Genomic DNA, 18,285 nt, shown 5'->3' with positions numbered 1-18,285 from the left:
AACAAATTTCATTGAATTAACTTTAAAATTGATTCTAAGCCGGTTGGTATACATTAAGGAAGGTGTAGGACCAATATTATCAAGTGCTACAAACATCAGCACAAAGTGAACATTTTTAAAACTCTTTCTCGACTTAATTAAGTCTAGTTTTTAAATTCGTTTAAATATTTAATTCTTCATAAAGTCTAAAAAGTTCTTTAAATACAAATATGTATATGATCCACTAACCTACTTAATAAAAACACCGAAAAAAAACCTTAAAACATAAACCTATTATTTTAATATACAAACAACAATTTTAAATTAATATTTTATATAAAATTTGTATAAAAACCCAACAAAACCTTCAAAATTCCAACAACCAAAGAGTCATTAAGGGACTTCAATGTAAAACAATATTACAATGGGCCAAAAATGTTTGAAGGCAACGTTTAAAAAAAGCGCAAAAACAACCCTTAATAATTCATACCACCACCTATATATACAAAAGTAACAACAACAACAACGAAAACATAAAATCCATAATGGTTAAATGGCCGTAAACACATTTTTTTGTAAGAGTTTATAAATGCCTTGAAAACTGTTGACTACATAGTTGAGGACAAAATTTTTGGAAAATTACCTTTTGCCTTCAAAGTAAAAGAGAACAACAGTTAGCTATCAAGTGATAAAAAAGCTTGATTTTAATAAAATTATTTTAAATATAATTAAGGGTCCTTCATTTTAATAATGGGGTGACATTAATTGCTCACTCATCGTTAAAAATTTGTGGTAAAACAACTCTCTCTTACACACACACACTCATACACAAACGTAATAAGTTTTACAGGATGTTGCTGTTCTAGGTTGTGGCTTTAAATAACCGTTACTAATAAATAAACCCAGAAAAAAACCTAGTAAGGGGAGAAAGAGAGGAAATTGTGTTGCCTGCAGTTAAGCATTCATTTCCTACGGGGGCGTTTTGTTTATACAAATGGTCTTTTATTGGCTTGATATAGGGCTCTTAAGTGTTGTTGGCTAGAATTTTTTGTGTCTAAATGGTGTGAGTAACTGTTTAAATGGTCTGCTAAAGGTTTTTCAACATGATTCCACTAACACTTGGTGTATTTTAATTGATTTGCATGGTTTCGTTGCCTTATTTCTCCATACAGGTCATTATTATTGTGTTCATAATATAATCTTCCTTTTCCCTGCTTAATAAGCCCCGGAATTTAATTAGTTTATGTTTGGGGCCTGCTTTCAGTATGTAGATTTTTACATAAATTAATTTGTGGTCAATTAGTTTTGGTTTAATTTCATTTTATTATTTTAATTTGTCCCCCAAATAATCATTATATAAAACATAAATTTATGCTTGGCAATTTTGCCGAAAGAAAATGTACATGTGTGGGTGTTTATTACATACAATATATATTTTATTATTTGCTGTTACAGTTTCAGCAATTAAGGCTTAATATTATTTGTTATTTAATTATGCCATTTTAATTATTTGTTGTTATTTTTATATTGGCAATGCCTGACATTTGTGTCCATTGTTTCAAAATTTATGACCAATTTTTTTTTATATGTCCCCCCTCACTGGCTGCTGCTGCTCTTTGTGACAATGTGTCAATATTTTTTTTTGTTTTATGCAAATTATTTGATTTAAAAATCATTAAAAATTGATTTAATTTAAACAGCAATCAAAAGTTATATTATTATATCGGCAAAGGCATTATGAAATTTGGAAAAAGACAAAGAAATGTTTTATTTTGTGATAAATTTTTGGAACATGACAAAGAAATGATTACTTTGTCATATATTTTTATTACATATTTCTTATAATTATACTTTGAGTCCAGTCGAAACATAAGGTTTTTGTGATAATGTGACCAAAAATTTGGCCATATTTGAGACGCTATAACAACTCTAAAACACTTTTAATTATAAAATTTGTTACATCCCCTGAAAGTCCCATCTGTCGACTTTAAAATATGACTTTAACCTTCCTTATATCTTCTTTCTTCTTAGAGATAACTTAATCTTAAGTTAACTCTAAAAATTACTATACATGTTTGTCAATTTACAATTGTTTCAAGCTTTAGATGAAGATATCACCAAGAAGGAGGAATATATAACAGATATTTAAAGTCAAAAGATGGAACTTTCAAATGATATAACGGATTTCATGAATAAAGTTATGTAATCGTTCGATTTTTCATATTTTACATTATTTTACATAATAGCATAAGCGAACCTTTAGCACCTTTTAAGCGGAGATAGACAAAGAGTTCTCTTAATTTTAAAACTACTTAAGCTCATATAAAGCAAACATGTTTCTCGGAGAGCTACGGACTCCTACAATTCGCTGATTACACTCGTATGGGTGAGAAAACATGAGGACGCTCTCGGTAATCAAATCCAAGAAATACACCTAGGCCACTATATGGGCTGTTGTGCGCTCCTTTTCACTGAATGTATTATTTTTCAATGTTCAGAAACTGAATTTCCTGGACGTAATTCCTAAGTATCTTCCAATCAGTGTTAGTCAGAAATGTTATATCCGGAATAACATCACTTCCGAGATACTTGGATCTAACTTCGACGAATGTTTGACCGTGGCAAAGAAAGTGCTCCAGAGTTGCTCTACATTCGTCTGAATCCGCACGTATAATTTTGCAAAGATGTGCTCGTAATCCTGTGTGTCCACTCAGAATACGTACCATCATACTAACTTCAGATTTGCTTATTTTGAGAAGATTTTTCGTCTTGCTCTCATCAGAGTCACCGCGTAGGATCTTTGTGGTTCTAACCACTGTTCATTATTCCAAGAGGCCTTATGGGATTTCTCTCATCCTTACTTTTAACTCAGCTTTTGTTGCGTCAAATGATTTTGCGTTTGTCAGGTTAACTGCCTCGAGCTAGCTACCTTCCCGACTACTTCCGAGTAGCCAGGTAGCCATATGATGTAAAACTTACCACCTGATATCGCGCTAATTGCCTTCTGGCTGTCGGTTAATATATTAAGGGCTGTGGGTGCCATATTTATTCTAACTCTATTAGAATTGGATTGGAATGTACAACACATCTAAACTGGTCCGAGAATGCCGAACGTCTATCCAAGTCATTAGGCAATAACACACATATTTGTTAGAGGATACGGGTACGCTCTTCTTAATTGCATTGCCGTTTAACTTGCTAATGATGGCTCTATGATGGAAAAATTCTGATATGATATATATTCTATTTGATATGATCGTATAACTGTTATATACATTCATAAACTTGTCTAATTGGTATCTTTTCTGATATTGATCCCTTCTGTGGTGTCCCTTGCCCTTTTGTAACCGATCAATCTCAAACTGTTTCTTGCTAATGAGGACTCTGTTTGGGAAATTCTGATATTGATCTCAATGATATATTTGATGTGATCGTAGATCATACATTCATAAGCTCATCTAATTGGATATTATCGGAAATCCTATGACTTTTAGGGGAATATATAATTATATAATTATAATTTTATTAACAAATTTTCTTTCAAATTTCTCTTCCAGTGACCGCCAATCTATCACAATCACACCAGCATCATTCATCCAATGATAAGGATGGTAAGAAAAAACACACCCGCCCAACATTTAGTGGTCAACAGATCTTTGCCTTGGAAAAAACCTTCGAACAGACCAAATATCTGGCTGGACCAGAAAGAGCTAAACTAGCGTATGCCTTAGGAATGACTGAATCACAAGTTAAGGTAAGTTATCTAACAGGAAAATAAAATTATCTTTTTTTAAATCTAAAAAAAATTAACATTTTTATGAGTTTTCAAAAACACTAAAACCTTTAAGCTAAAAGTGTGCCTAGGATTACAAAGAAATAGACTTTACATTTTTTTAAATTTTTTAAAAATCCCAATATTTTAAATTGTTATCGTTTGACAAAAAAAAACACAAATCCTTTTGTCAACAAATTTGTACAATAATTTGTAAGTAATAGATCCTTTTTTCCTGCATTGAAAACACCCTCTAAACAAAAGTCATTGAAAATGTTTTACAAATCCAACCGCCTTATTGTAATCATCAGGCACGCACGTGCTGCTGTGGTGTTAAATAAAATCCACGCTGTATTAAATCCAAAAAGAACATTGCGTGTCTCATGTGGGGGATTTAGTTGTTGTCATTTGTTGTTGTTGTTTTGTTACCTTGGCGTTGGTATGGTTTGTTATGCGGTGTTCTTGTTTTTCAGTGGGATTGGAGCTTGCGGCCTAAACCCTCATTTAAATTAGTTGTAATCCTTTCATTAGCTGTTATATTGTACTTGTAACGCGTTGAGGAGAGGACAATTTGAATAAATTAGTTTAAGGTAAATTTAGTTATTAGAAATGGCGGGAAAATGAATGACTATATATTTTCTGGAATACTTTAAATGAACTTATTCTAGATTTTCTTTAACACCTTGAAATGGTCTCGGTTATTTAATCCAAATTTAATGTTCGAAGGACCATTTCTAAAATTCTTACAATTTATAAAAATCGGGATGTATATAGTTACAATGTGATGTTAAAAACATGTTTGTCTTTATATTTCTCCATCAATTATGTCAAACGGGTGCGAAGGACCATAACTTTGACTATAAAAGTTAGCAAGAATAATTGTGTTTAATAGGAAATTCAATTCATATTTAAAACATTCATAATTTCATGAAAATGTATAACAATTTTTTGGTTTTTAATACTTTTTAATGAAATACCTTAACTGATTTCGAAGGACCTTAAAATATTACAAAATTTGGTAACGCAAGAGAGCAAAATATGACTTTTATTTTCTTTTATTAAGTCAATTGGGTTTGAAAGACCATAGTTTAGTTTAAAAGGGTTTTATACCAAGGTATACATCAACTCGGAGACACAAAGGTCCATTGTGATTCCCTTTAATAAAGAACAAGGAAGAAAGATTAAAGGAAAAGAGTGGGCATGGAAGGGATTCCCCTAATTGTCCGTTATCTGAATAACCAAAGTATTCCCCTGATAAAGCCCAGAATGTAGTCTAAGTTACACCCTGCTACATCTCCTAGTTCATAGTGGAATCTTTGCCTAGCCAGTCCAGTCTCAAACTCTGTATTCTGGGACAGTAGCATAAAATATGCTCTACTATTTCCAGTTCCTATTCGTCCTCACACGACCTGCAAAAATCCTGTATGTTATCGACCATATTACCCCTAAAGGCTCCAACTGAGCAGTGCCTGGTTATTACCCCTACTAAAATCCTAATAATCTTCCTGTCTAGTCCTAATAGTACTCTGTTTGCTTTTTGATTTAACTTCGGCCATAATGTCTTAGAACTCCTGCAATACAGCCTACTGTGCCAGGATCGGTTGGTGGAGTTTTTGAGTATTTTGGAGATTAGTCCATAGTAATAGAATATCTGCGATCTCATGACCCTGTACGTCACAGTGTCCTGGTACCCAACACAGCCTTACTGTGTGTAGGCTGACTAACCCCTCCAGGTCCCTTTTGCAGCTATTTACCAAGTTAGAATGTAACGTTTTACACTGCAAAGCTTTAAAAGCTGCCTGACTATCAACATAAATCTTTGCTTCCGACCACCTAGAAATGTGTGTCCTAATAATGTCCACGAATTTCCATATTGTCAGGATCTCCGCCTGAAAGACGCTACATTCATCCGGAAGTCTATAAGACACTTTTATGCCATCTACCAGATAAATCCCGGTCCCTGTGCCAGATTCCATCAGTAAAGAAGACATACCCCTCAAACAGTACCTCGGATCCAACCAATAATCATCCCTACTAGGACTTATTATTGAAGGTGTTACTCCGAAGTCCAAGGTCATAAGCAAATGATCAGACATACCCTTTGTACTTCCCTCAATTCCTGTTAGACATAACTCGTTCGAAGGACCATAACTATAAACAACAGCAAATTCAATTCGTATTTAAAACTTTCACAATTTCTTAAAAAATTTATAACAGTTTTTTTATTACAAACAAATGTTACTCTTAATCCAAGAAACCTTTAACAAAAACTGCTAATGACATTTCTCAACTCCCCCCTTTATGCATAAGAAAAAAAATTTTGACAACTGAACTAATATTTAATCATTTTTCTATTTGATGAATTTAATAAACACACAGCAAATGCTGACACACAAAGAAAAAAACAATACAAATTACCAATTGACGCCTAAATGCTATGCTACACTCTATGTATTATAAATTACAGCACAAAAAAACTAAGAGAGAAACATGAACTCACACTTGAATAGTCCAGCATTAGCATAAGTTCACATTTAGTAAATGAATGAAGGACTCTAAATGAGTGTAAGGATAGATGTATGGATGGATGGATGGTTAGATGAATGAACAACAACCAACAACTGTTGTTGTTATTGTTGCTGAGCGACAAGTGTCTGTGTATTTGAAAAAGCTGTTGCAAATTTCTATATGTCTGTCCATCCTTGCAAATGGACAGACAGACAGAAGGACACTTGTGTCTATTTAAATCATTTACAAACTACTGTGTGTAAAATATGATAAAATGTACATTTACTGGCATGTAATTTAATGTTGTTTTTTACGCAATATATGTAATTTACGTTTATGATGAGCAAGACACAATCTCTCTCGGTCTATCTCTGTATTACTCTCTTTAGCTTTTGTGCATAAATTATGTGCACACACATACATTCTTGTTTTGTAAAATGATTAATTACCAAAGAATGAGCAACACAAATTGTGTTGTTGTTTATAAAATCACTACTCCACCACTCAGTATGTGTATATGTATCTATATATCTGTGTGTTTATATCTGTGTATCTATATCTGTGTAAACTATGTAAATTATTTCTACATGTGTAATTTCTGTGTGATGTAAAAACCATATGAAATCACAAATAAGAGTTGAATAGTCGACAAATACTTACTTACTTGGTAGTAGCCGGGCAAGCAAGCAGTCCATGTCCTTATTTTAGTTAGAAATTTCGTTTTGGCAAATACTATTGTAACATACTGTTGCCTAAAGCTGTAATTTTTTTCAAAGTTTATGCATTTTAGGTTTTTCTCTTGATATTTTTTGTCCAGCTTCATACATATTCAATTAGTTAGTTAGACACATTAGGTTTTACATCATAATATTTTGTTGGTTTCTTCTTTTTTGCCCTAATTTACAATTTGTGTTTTAGTTAGAACTGTGCTAGACTATTGGCATATCTCTTTATTGTGATAAATGTTAGGAGTTGTATTTGAAATGTATGAAAGAGTGATTTATTCTGTTTGTATTTTTTAAAATTTGGAGAAGCCCGGCTAGAAATACATATTCTTACACCTAAGACAAAGCTTCATACTGAACATTTGAGTTGAATTGGGTATTATTAAACCCTGCTCCATGCTCCCAGAAATTTGAAACCACTTAAACTATGAGAAATTTGGATTTTTTTTTTAATCTAAAATTCCTATTTTAGTTTCTTAAAACTTTTGTTAAACAAATTTTAAAATTTTAAGAACTTTTCTCAAGTGTTTTAGTAAAAATGTATAAATTAATAAATTGGAGAAATATTTAAGTCATTAACTCTCATAATTTAGCCATAAAAACGTTCTGATTATCGCAGATTCCGGGATCAAGACATCTTTTGGCCATAAATTATTTAATTGACTGAAAATTGTTAACAAAACTTGATTTAAATAAATTTATTTCATATTTGAAGTCAGAGATGAAGCGAAACTTTTTTCTTAACATATCAACAAAATCGGTCAGACCCTTTCCCTTAAAGGGTCAAAGTTCGAGTATTTGTGATTTCAAGAAAAAATTAAAGATTTATAAAGTTTATTAAACAAATGTTAAAAGTATTGAATACAAAATTTAAAGAAACATTTTCTAAACCTATAAAGAAGTCTAATCATTTACCTTGTAGGGTAAAAGGTCAAATATTTGTAATTTTAGCAAAATGTTAATGAACATATAAACAATAATGATAAAGTCTGACTATTTTCATTGAAGGGTCAAAGGTCAAATACTATAATACTTGTGGTTTGTTTAAAAAGCAAATGATTTTTAAAGTATTTATTAAACAAATTCCAAAATTACTTCAAATTATAAAGAAAATATTCTGAATATACCTACGAACAAAATCGGGCTAGTCTAACTCTCTTCTTTCTTTGAAGGGTCAAAATTCACAAATTTTCATTTTAGATATTTTAGCAAAAAATTAACAATAAATAAAGAATTTATTAAAAACATGTTAGAACTATTCTGTTCCGGATCCAAAGAAACTCTTTATAAACATATTAACAACATCGGAAAAGTTCGATAATTTTCCTTAAAGTGTTTAAGGGTTAAAGGTTATTAATCTAGTTAGTTAGTTAGGTAGTTAGTTAGTTAGTTAGTTAGTTAGTTAGTTAGTTAGTTAGTCAGTTAGTTAGTTAGTTAGTTAGTTAGTTAGTTAGTTAGTAGTTAGTTAGTTAGTTAGTTAGTTAGTTAGTTAGTTAGTTAGTTAGTTAGTTAAGTTAGTTAGTTAGTTAGTTAGTTAGTTAGTTAGTTAGTTAGTAGTTAGTTAGTTAGTTAGTTAGTTAGTTATTAGTTAGTTAGTTAGTTAGTTAGTTAGTTAGTTAGTTAGTTAGTTAGTTAGTTAGTTAGTTAGTTAGTAGTTAGTTAGTTAGTTAGTAGTTAGTTAGTTAGTTAGTTAGTTAGTTAGTTAGTTAGTTAGTTAGTTAGTTAGTTAGTTAGTAGTTAGTTAGTTAGTTAGTTAGTTAGTTAGTTAGTTAGTTAGTAGTTAGTTAGTTAGTTAGTAGTTAGTTAGTAGTTAGTTAGTTAGTTAGTTAGTTAGTTAGTAGTTAGTTAGTTAGTAGTTAGTTAGTTAGTTAGTTAGTTAGTTAGTTAGTTAGTTAGTTAGTTAGTTAGTTAGTTAGTAGTTAGTTAGTTAGTTAGGTTAGTTAGTTAGTAGTTAGTAGTTAGTTAGTTAGTAGTTAGTTAGTTAGTTAGTTAGTTAGTTAGTAGTTAGTTAGTTAGTTAGTTAGTTAGTTAGTTAGTTAGTTAGTTAGTAGTTAGTTAGTTAGTTAGTTAGTTAGTTAGTTAGTTAGTTAGTTAATTAGTTAGTTAGTTAGTTAGTTAGTTAGTTAGTTAGTTAGTAGTTAGTTAGTTAGTTAGTTAGTTAGTTAGTTAGTTAGTTAGTAGTTAGTTAGTTAGTTAGTAGTTAGTTAGTTAGTTAGTTAGTTAGTAGTAGTTAGTAGTTAGTTAGTTAGTAGTTAGTTAGTTAGTTAGTTAGTTAGTTAGTTAGTTAGTTAGTAGTTAGTTAGTTAGTTAGTTAGTAGTTAGTTAGTTTAGTAGTTAGTTAGTTAGTAGTTAGTTAGTTAGTTAGTTAGTAGTTAGTTAGTTAGTTAGTTAGTTAGTTAGTTAGTTTTAAAACTATTTCAGACTTAAATCAGGAATACTATGAAATCTATTCTGAACACATGGGTCAAAGTTCAAAAGAGTTCTACAAAGAAACTTTTTTATAATATAACAAATTGCCGTCCTTGCACCTAAAAACAAAACGGTAATACTTCAAAGTTTTACAAGAAATTGTTGACGATTTTAATAACATTTTGGAAGAACTATACACTTATACAAAATTCCCATTAAATAACATTCAAATAAAGTAAATAACCGAAATATAATTCTGCCACCCATTTAAACAGTAAATTATACAAAAAAGAACTATAACGAATTTATGACAACAATATGTCAAAGTCAATCAATCGAACAAGATTGGAAACCTCCCATCAATATGCTTTGAAAACCAAAACAGAAATTTATGATACCAACACAGATCCACAAAAAAAAGAACCAACAAAAAAGGAGCCACACACATGATACCACCAATAGCCATAGCAAACTAACTGACAGGCAAGGCAGTCACCTGAGAGACAATGAAACTATGTGATGGCCCAAAATATATGACCGGTATAAAGGAAAATAATGAAAAAAAAAAAAACTATATAATTCACTACATGAGGCCTTTTGGTATTCAAAAATAAAATGTAATAAAAATAGAGCAGCAAAGCAAGAGAAGATAAAATATAAAAAAACTCCAATGAAAAAGAAGTTTAAATTAAAATCTGCAATCAAGTGTTATATTTACATACTACATGTAACACAAACACACACCATTTATTACCACACCACTTATAGTAAACCACCACACATACATACGTATGTATGCACACTCATACTCATAAATAATTTAAATAGAGCCCTGTCGTTACAATATGGCCATAACGAATTCCATATTTGAGTTTTGTGTTCCCTTTCCTTTTATTTGTTATTCAGTTTTGGGACGCCACAACAAAAACGTCAGGTGGTAGGGCAGAGATCCAACTGAACAATTTTATTTTTATATATATATGGTTTTACAAGACAGATAACAATAACAACAAACACAAATCTACAGCATGTTTAAATGAATGTGGTCCATATATAGGATTTCGTTTAAAGGGAAATTCCCTTTTAAACTAGCGAAAAAAAAGTAACAAAAACCAGAAATACTCAAGATTATAAAAAAAGGGTCAGAGACAGTACCTATACGTCAAATGCGCATGTAAATTTTATTTTATTGAGAATTTTATGCAGATTTATGTGTATTTAAATCAAACAAACACACACTTTTTGACACAACGATTTTATTTGGTTGGTTTTAAGGTCCAGTCGGAGAACAGTTGTTGTTACTGCTGCTTAAAGACTATTGAACATTTATCTATATTTGTTTTCTTAACAGCCAGTCAAAAGTATGGCTTCAATTTGGTACTAAGAAGGAAATATATAGCACATAAAAAGGATTTTAAGATTGAAGTTTTACTACTTTTAAATCATGTTATTTTTTCTTAAATCGATCATTTATATACCCTACACCTTCATATATAAGTTTGTCATTCCGTTTGTAATATCCATGATATAATTTTGCTGCCCAATAGTTTATCCTTATATATCTCAAAGTCGTTTAAACCATGTCATTATATCTGTCCGTATCTATGTTGAAATCAGTTTTTGAAGGCCTCAGATATCTGCGACATCCAAAACTTGAAGTTTGTCTTAATCTTTGACATTCACAACGTTCAATCTGAAGGAAGAGTCTTGTGACTTTTGGAACTCGAGAGAGCATGAACCTATTCAGCATCCCAATTCAACTGAGACATGCCGGACCCAACAAATATTCTATATTCACAAAACCGTAAATAACTGTGAAACTTGTTCACGAGTTTCAAAGCCAAATATCCGACACAGTTCTTATGATAATAGTATTAATAGGCTACATTGGATCCTAGATTGTTCTGATAATATTGAAGTTTCTCTTACTTAATCCGTTCAGATCGTAGGTTCATTAACAAATATTTTAAGAATAGTATATGTTTCTCTAGAAACCCGGTATACATGATTAATATTGGTGATTCGTTAATAACTGGAACTGACAGTTGCAGAGGAAGTTGATATAAACATCATATCGATAGGATAGGTATGTACCTGATCTACTACCGGGTCTGTTGTGCTCTTTTTTACATGTACATTATCTGAATCCTTAAAATGTTGCAATCAATATTCCTAAGTGATTTAACGTTGTCAGAGAAAGAGTTCCAGTGTTTCACTATTCTTATTATATGTTTTGCTTTCATCACTTTCGCTCGTTTAATCGAACGATTCATCGAGGAGGATGATATAAACATAATGACATAATCATATATGTACCTGGGCCACTACCGGTCCTGATGTGCTCTTCTTTACATGAAATTTTTCTTTAATGACTGAATCACTCTTAAAGTAAAATTGTTAACCGATTATTCATAAATTCCTTCTCTTGAAGATAATTCCTTAAAATGTTGCAAGCTGTATTCTTTAGGGTTGTTATATTCGGTACAACATTATTCTGAAAGTGTCCGAGAAAATGTTCCAGTGTTTCACTCTCCTTATCACATGCTCTGCTTTCATCATATTTCGCTCTTCCACTTTTATGTAGTAATGCTCTTAGTTCGTTATGCTCAGTTAGGTTACATATCATCAAACTAACCTCGGACTTGTTTCTACTGATCTGACTTCGGTTTCTACTTTCGTTTAGGATTGTTTTGTTTTGTTTTGTTTTGGAATATTACATTAAATTACTGTGGTCTGTTCCGTTAATCCAGTTGATTGGGATTATCTTTTAAATCTGCTCTTGCTTTTAAATCCTCTCTCGTTGACTCGAACAATTCTGCATTTGATTGACTTCTTCAAGTTCCCTGACGTTACTAATACACCTTTCTTCAGTAATACATACCATCAAACTAACCTCAGACTTGCTTCTACTGAGGAGACTTTGGTTTCTACTTTCATTTAGGATTATTTCGTTTGAAATATCCCATAAGACTCTTGGGGTCTGTTCCATTGTCCCAGTTGATTGGCATTCTCTTGTCTTTCTTTTTTAACTCCTCTCTCATTGACTCGAACAATTTTGCATTTGTTGGATTGACATCTTCAAGCTCCATGATGTTAAAAGGAGAAATTTAGATTCTGGCTGTCTTACTAATACTGTCCTAGACTTTACTTTTCTCCAGTAATAACACGGACTTTACAAGCTTTTGATAGGATGTGGAAGCTGTTAATCTATTTGTGTTTCTTCATTCCAATATAGATACAGATATCCAGTTTAGAGCCGTCCATGTAGCAAAAGATTCCCACTCTTATTATAACTAATATTCCATCTTACCATGATTTTCTATTTGAGGTCAATGTTTCACAATTTTCGACCATTTCAGACTCCCGAATTCGATCGGTATCGTCGAATATGTCTAGTATACAATAATGTAGTGACATATAACCGCCTTTGGTCGTTCTATATCTTTCATCTGTTACTTAAGAAACTGGGGCCTAAGGATCTAACAATTTCCTCTAATGTATATCCTAATGTTTGTTGGGTTAGTTGGTCTTTTATGTAAAAGTATTTGTGTGTGTTAAATTTCAAACCATAAATTAAATTTATAGCATAATTTGATGGTTTCTTATCGGTTTATATTCGGGTTTTTTTATATTTAAACGTTTTTTTTTGTGTCTTCAACTATATCTTCAACATGATTTATGAGATTTTTATGGTGAAATGTGTCTAACAAAAATGTTATTTTGTGGTCAATACAAATTTATAAATAAGAGAATTAAAAACTAATTTTTTTGAAATCTTAAAAATTTTAACTATAACTATAAAAATTTAACTATAAAATTTTACTTAAAGCTGAGTTATGAAAAAAGAAATTATAGATTTTTAAATAATTGTTCTAAGAATAAGAGATTTCATGATTTTAAAAAAAGTGTTAAAAAATATTTTAAATGATTAATTTTTATTTAAATAAAATCTCTATAAAGCTTTTTTTGCTTAAGATATATTATTTGTTTGTTACTAATTACCATATGAAAATAAAGCATAATTTACAACTTCATTTGCACATTTGGGTAACTATAATGACTACTATAGCAAAAAAAAAGGGTGTCCCTTTAAAATAATTATTGCAAAAAATATACCTCGAAGGCAGGAATTCTATAGCTATAGCTTAAATAGCCAAATATTCTTAAGCCTAAATATGTATATAAACATTATCTTTAAGCAAAATTCTTTTTAAAGGGACCCCCTTTTTAGAACATATGCTGTAACTGTATCCTTATTATTATAAGATAATGGGGTACTCAGTGTGAGTATTTGTTTATAATACAAAACCCGTTTACATACACCAATTACAATGTCTCATAAAAATATAATTAAAACATGTTTTAATGTCTGTTAAACATAAAACTTTGACCATATATGTAAGTACTTCTTGACCAATTTCAGATGAACAACATATTCCAGTAAAATCAACTCTCTCTTCACAATAAACTGTTCTTTAAACAAATTGCTAACATCTTCCTTTCTTCTATGTATATGTGTCTGTCTGTCTGTCTCTCTACCTTCTAACATTTTTAAGCCTGTTTAAATATTTACCCAAAACATTTTCTCGAGGCAAAAAAAAAAATCACTACTCACTCGTTATCTGTGAGCAAAAAAAAATATATATACAATATAAAGTGGCAAAAGAGATTCATTATAAAGACCATTACTTGGCATCATTAAGGATGCTTTTCATGGTCATTATTTTAAGGCAACAGCTGTGTCTAACTTTTGTCTAGAGTTTTGCTAGCGACCGGGGTGGGGGCTGAGTAGTGTATCAGCATATCATGAAACAGCATTTGCCTAACAAGGCCAACAAATGTAACATAATAATGTTGCTTGGAAAATGTATGTATCTCAGGACAAAAAATGTACTTGTTTAATTTGTTCATAAGTTGGAGTGTATTGTTGTGAGGAGAGTAAAAAAAGCTTAACACCCACTTAGTTCATTTGTTTACAGAAACATGCCAACGGTTTGGGAAGTAGTCATTTTATTTCTTTTCCTAATTATTTGACAGTTATATACTTTTTATCGTAAAGAAGTACATTGTTTACCATACAGTAGTCAGGTAATTTAACGAGTGGTTAGTTGTTATTTTTGTAGCTCTAAGTAATCCAATATGTAGTCACTTTAAGAAACATTTCGATGTTTGAGGAAATAGTTATTTAATCTTCAAAGAGAATAAATGGAACTTTGGAAATCGATCTTGTTACCCAAATAAGATCTTCTTTTAGTCACTTCCCTTACTTTGCAACCGGTTGAGATTATTGCTGCGAGGCGAGTAAAAAAGCTTAACATGTATTTAATTCTTTTGTTGACAGGAACATTTTAACGGTTTTGGAAGTATATAGTCAATTTATTCCAAAATTATTTGACACTTAAGATATTTTTTAAGGCCAAGAGAAGTCATTTATTTACCACACAGGGAAATCAATCATCATTTGGTCACTTAAATGATCATTAAGTGATGAAATATATGAAGCCAACTTATAATCCAATTGATTAATAATTTCAAATAGTCATCCGAAGAAAAATCGAGTATTCAACCCCTATCGCCAATCAAAATTTCTCATAAAATATGTTCCGGGTCTTGGATACCAGAGTATTCTCCCTATATTTTCATACAAAACTTTTAAAACTTAGATTTTAGTTGAGTTTTAGTGGTCCCCATCAGTCTCCACAAATCAAAACATAACCTAACTTTGAGGTAAAATTAAAGCTCGCGGTTAATGCGGACAAGGCACAACTTGGATTAGTACAAGTCAGAAGACTGACGAAGATGAAAATCAAACAACAGTAATCGCCCAGTCCGCCTTTAAGACTTTTAGACGATAACGAGCAAATTGTTCTTCATATTTCATGTCGCAATTCAGGTCTTGGTTTGAAAAGTTTGTTTTCCAAACTTTTCTAATTGTCGATAAGCTGTGTGTTCAGTTTCCTAAACGGAGTTCAGCTCAGTATTACGTGCTACTCCAAGTCGCTTCTCAGATATTTAGATCTAATTTTGAAAAAAGCCTAATAATGTTTCACAGTTTTACTTGTGCTTGAAAACCTTCGTCCAAATTTGTATAGTTTTTGTTTGTAAACCTATTATCAGAACGGGAAGCCGTCTTAAAGTCCTTGGATCACTCCATAGTGATCCTATCCACCGTTCTACAAAGTATAAATTAATCCTTTCGTCCAATTCTATATAGTTTTGCTTGCTGCTCCAAGTCGCTTCTCAGATATTAAGATCTAATTTTGATAAAAGCCTGATAATGTTTGACAGTTTTACTTTCCTCTCCGCATGCCCTACATTCGCCTGAATCCCTTCGTTCATATTTGTATAGTTTAACTTGTAAACCTCTTCTTAGAAGGCTTGCCATCCTAAGGTCATTGGATCACTCCATAGTGGTCCTATCCAATAGTCTATTATACAAAGTACAACTGAATCTTTTCGTCCAATTGTATATAGTTTTGCTCTTAAAGCTGTGTCCAGTTTTCTGAACGTAGTTCAATTCAGTATTCCCTGCTTGTAAACGTATTCTCAGAAGGCTTCCCGTCGTAAAGATATTGGATCTCTTCATAGTGGCCCTATACATCGGTCTATTATACAAAGTGAATCCTTACGTCTAACTTTATATAGTCTTACTCTTAAAGCTTTATGTCATCGAACTTGATTCATTCTGCGGAAGCTTCCCATCCTCCAGGCGTTGGATCATCTCATAGGATTTTAGTGGTCCTATACATCGTCTCATTATACCAAGTCCGAAAACGATTCTCTGGATCATATTTTTAATTCGTTGCCTCGAACGACTTTGTATTCTTCAAGATTAACTTCCTCAAGCATATTTCCCTTTATAGCTAGAACATTCGTTCTTTGATTGCCGATTATCTACGAGTGGTCTGGTAACAATATGATGCAAAGCTTATCATGAGAGAAGTACTCATTTAAGGCTCTCTTTGAGTCTTACACGATCTCAGATTTAAGCTTATCAGCTGTTCATTTGAGCGATAGTTTAACTAAGCATCTGTTTGAAGCTTTAGTTAAACTTAGTTTAATCTTAGTTTTATTTAGTTATATTTAAACTTAGTTTAAGAAAATTAAAAGCTTTCTAAGACCAAATTAAGGCTTCAAACTTTAAAGTAATAGCTTTCTCATTTCAAGTTAAATTCTAGCTAATAATTTAATTAAACTTAGTTTACTTAAACTTAGTTTAACGAAGAAGTCATTTACCAGACTAATTTCATTTAAAAATTAATGATCATTATTAGTTTATGGTAGTAAATTTATTTTTAATTTAAAATTTCATTTTTTTACAAAAAAACTTTAAATTTGACTAAAAAAGAAAAGGAAGATTCAAATAATCATCATCATCATCATTGTAGTCATTTGTAAGGAAAAGTGTGTTAATGACCTAACAGCAACAGCAACATACATATGTATATAAATCCCCAACAAATTGATGATGTTGAATGAATGAAAGCATGAATTCAACTTACATACACATGACTCATGAAAAACTCTTGAAAGATTTTATAAAGATTGAATGAATTGTTTCATACATACTATGTATTAAGCCTATAAGCTTTCATATGTTGTTGTGATTTAACAAAAAACGTGCTTATTTTTTTGTATTCTTTTAAAGCACCACTAACAGCTTGTTAGTGGTGCTGGCAACATGTGTTACCATAGCAAAAAAAGCCAGATTTTTGCTACAATATTTGCTAGAAGGAATAACAAAAGCTTAGCTAACCATATTAGTCATGGCCAACAGTAGTGCCAAAGAAATTTGTTGATGGGAAGTGTATAGTTAAAGCTTAAAATGATTTTATATGCTCTTAATTGAGGGTTAAGCGGCGTTGATGAGATTTCAAGTAATTTCCAGGGGATGTGTCATACTACTCTGACCATAACACATCCGTTTAGAAAGTAACATGTGTGTTTTTAGTTTTTCTAATTTAAGGACTTTTTCACTTGGAAATTTTCCTTTTAATTACTTTAGAAAACAATTAATTTTTTTTTTAAATTTTTATTAATTTTTTTTGTTTTTGTTTATAATTATAGGTTTGGTTTCAAAATCGCCGCACCAAATGGCGTAAACGTCATGCTGCTGAAATGGCCACCGCTAAACGTAAACAGGATGATATGGGTGGCGACAATGGTGACGATTGCAGTGAACCCATGGATAGTGATAATGAAAGTCTGGATATTGGTGAAAATCCAGTGCAAAGAAAACGTAATCGTATGGAGGATAATTATAGACATTAATTAAGTTTAAAGGGATGAAATATAATAAACAGTCACACGAATTTAATTTAAATTAAAGATTTAAACAAAAGTTATTAACTATTTATTTTATTAAATTTAAAGAAAATTTTTGTAAAGAAAAAGTGTTTAATTAAAAAGTTTTATTTGTCTGGAAATATGTAAAACAGGGGCAACATTTTTTGAGAATTTACTCAAAAAGGGCAACATTTTTGGTCTGTTAAGAAAATTAGCGCAAAAAGGGCAACATTTTCTTGCCTGTTTAGAAAATTAGCGCAAAAAGGGCAAACTTTTTTGTCTGTAATAAAAATCATCTCAAAAAGGGCAAAATTTTTTGTCTGTAATAAAAATCATCTCAAAAAGGGCAACATTTTTTGCCCCTTTTGCGATAAAAATTGCACTTTTTCTTTTATTTCTTATAAAATTTTCATTTTTAATAAACAATTCCTCTTAAAATAAACATTTTAAATGTTAAATTAACACAAATGATTTTGTTACATAATATCATGATTTTTTTTTAAATAATTTTAATAAAATTTTTCTTTAAAAAAATGTCTTTTGAAGACAAAATTGTTTTTTCTCACTAAAAATTTCAATATTTGAAATTAATTTCTTTATTATAAT

At 31.0% G+C, this 18,285-nt stretch overlaps 1 protein-coding gene across 1 annotated transcript in view; it reads left to right on the top strand.

The window, feature by feature from the left end:
• Positions 1-17,678, top strand: part of LOC119602152 (hybrid signal transduction histidine kinase M) — a 38,552-nt gene extending 20,874 nt beyond the window's left edge. The window contains exons 3-4 of the mRNA XM_037953511.1: positions 3,537-3,733; positions 17,461-17,678. Of these exons, the coding sequence (XP_037809439.1) occupies positions 3,537-3,733; positions 17,461-17,664 (401 nt within the window). The 3' untranslated portion in view covers positions 17,665-17,678. The remainder of the gene's footprint in view (positions 1-3,536; positions 3,734-17,460) is intronic.
• The last annotated feature ends 607 nt before the right edge of the window (positions 17,679-18,285 follow it).

The sequence above is a fragment of the Lucilia sericata genome, unplaced genomic scaffold (genome assembly GCF_015586225.1).
Source record: "Lucilia sericata isolate MDLA Ls3-8-SP2 unplaced genomic scaffold, ASM1558622v1 Contig000210F_arrow, whole genome shotgun sequence".
Classification (NCBI taxonomy): Eukaryota; Metazoa; Arthropoda; class Insecta; order Diptera; family Calliphoridae; genus Lucilia; species Lucilia sericata.
Note: the sequence above shows the minus strand (reverse complement) of the source record. Positions and strands in the feature narration are given on the sequence as shown.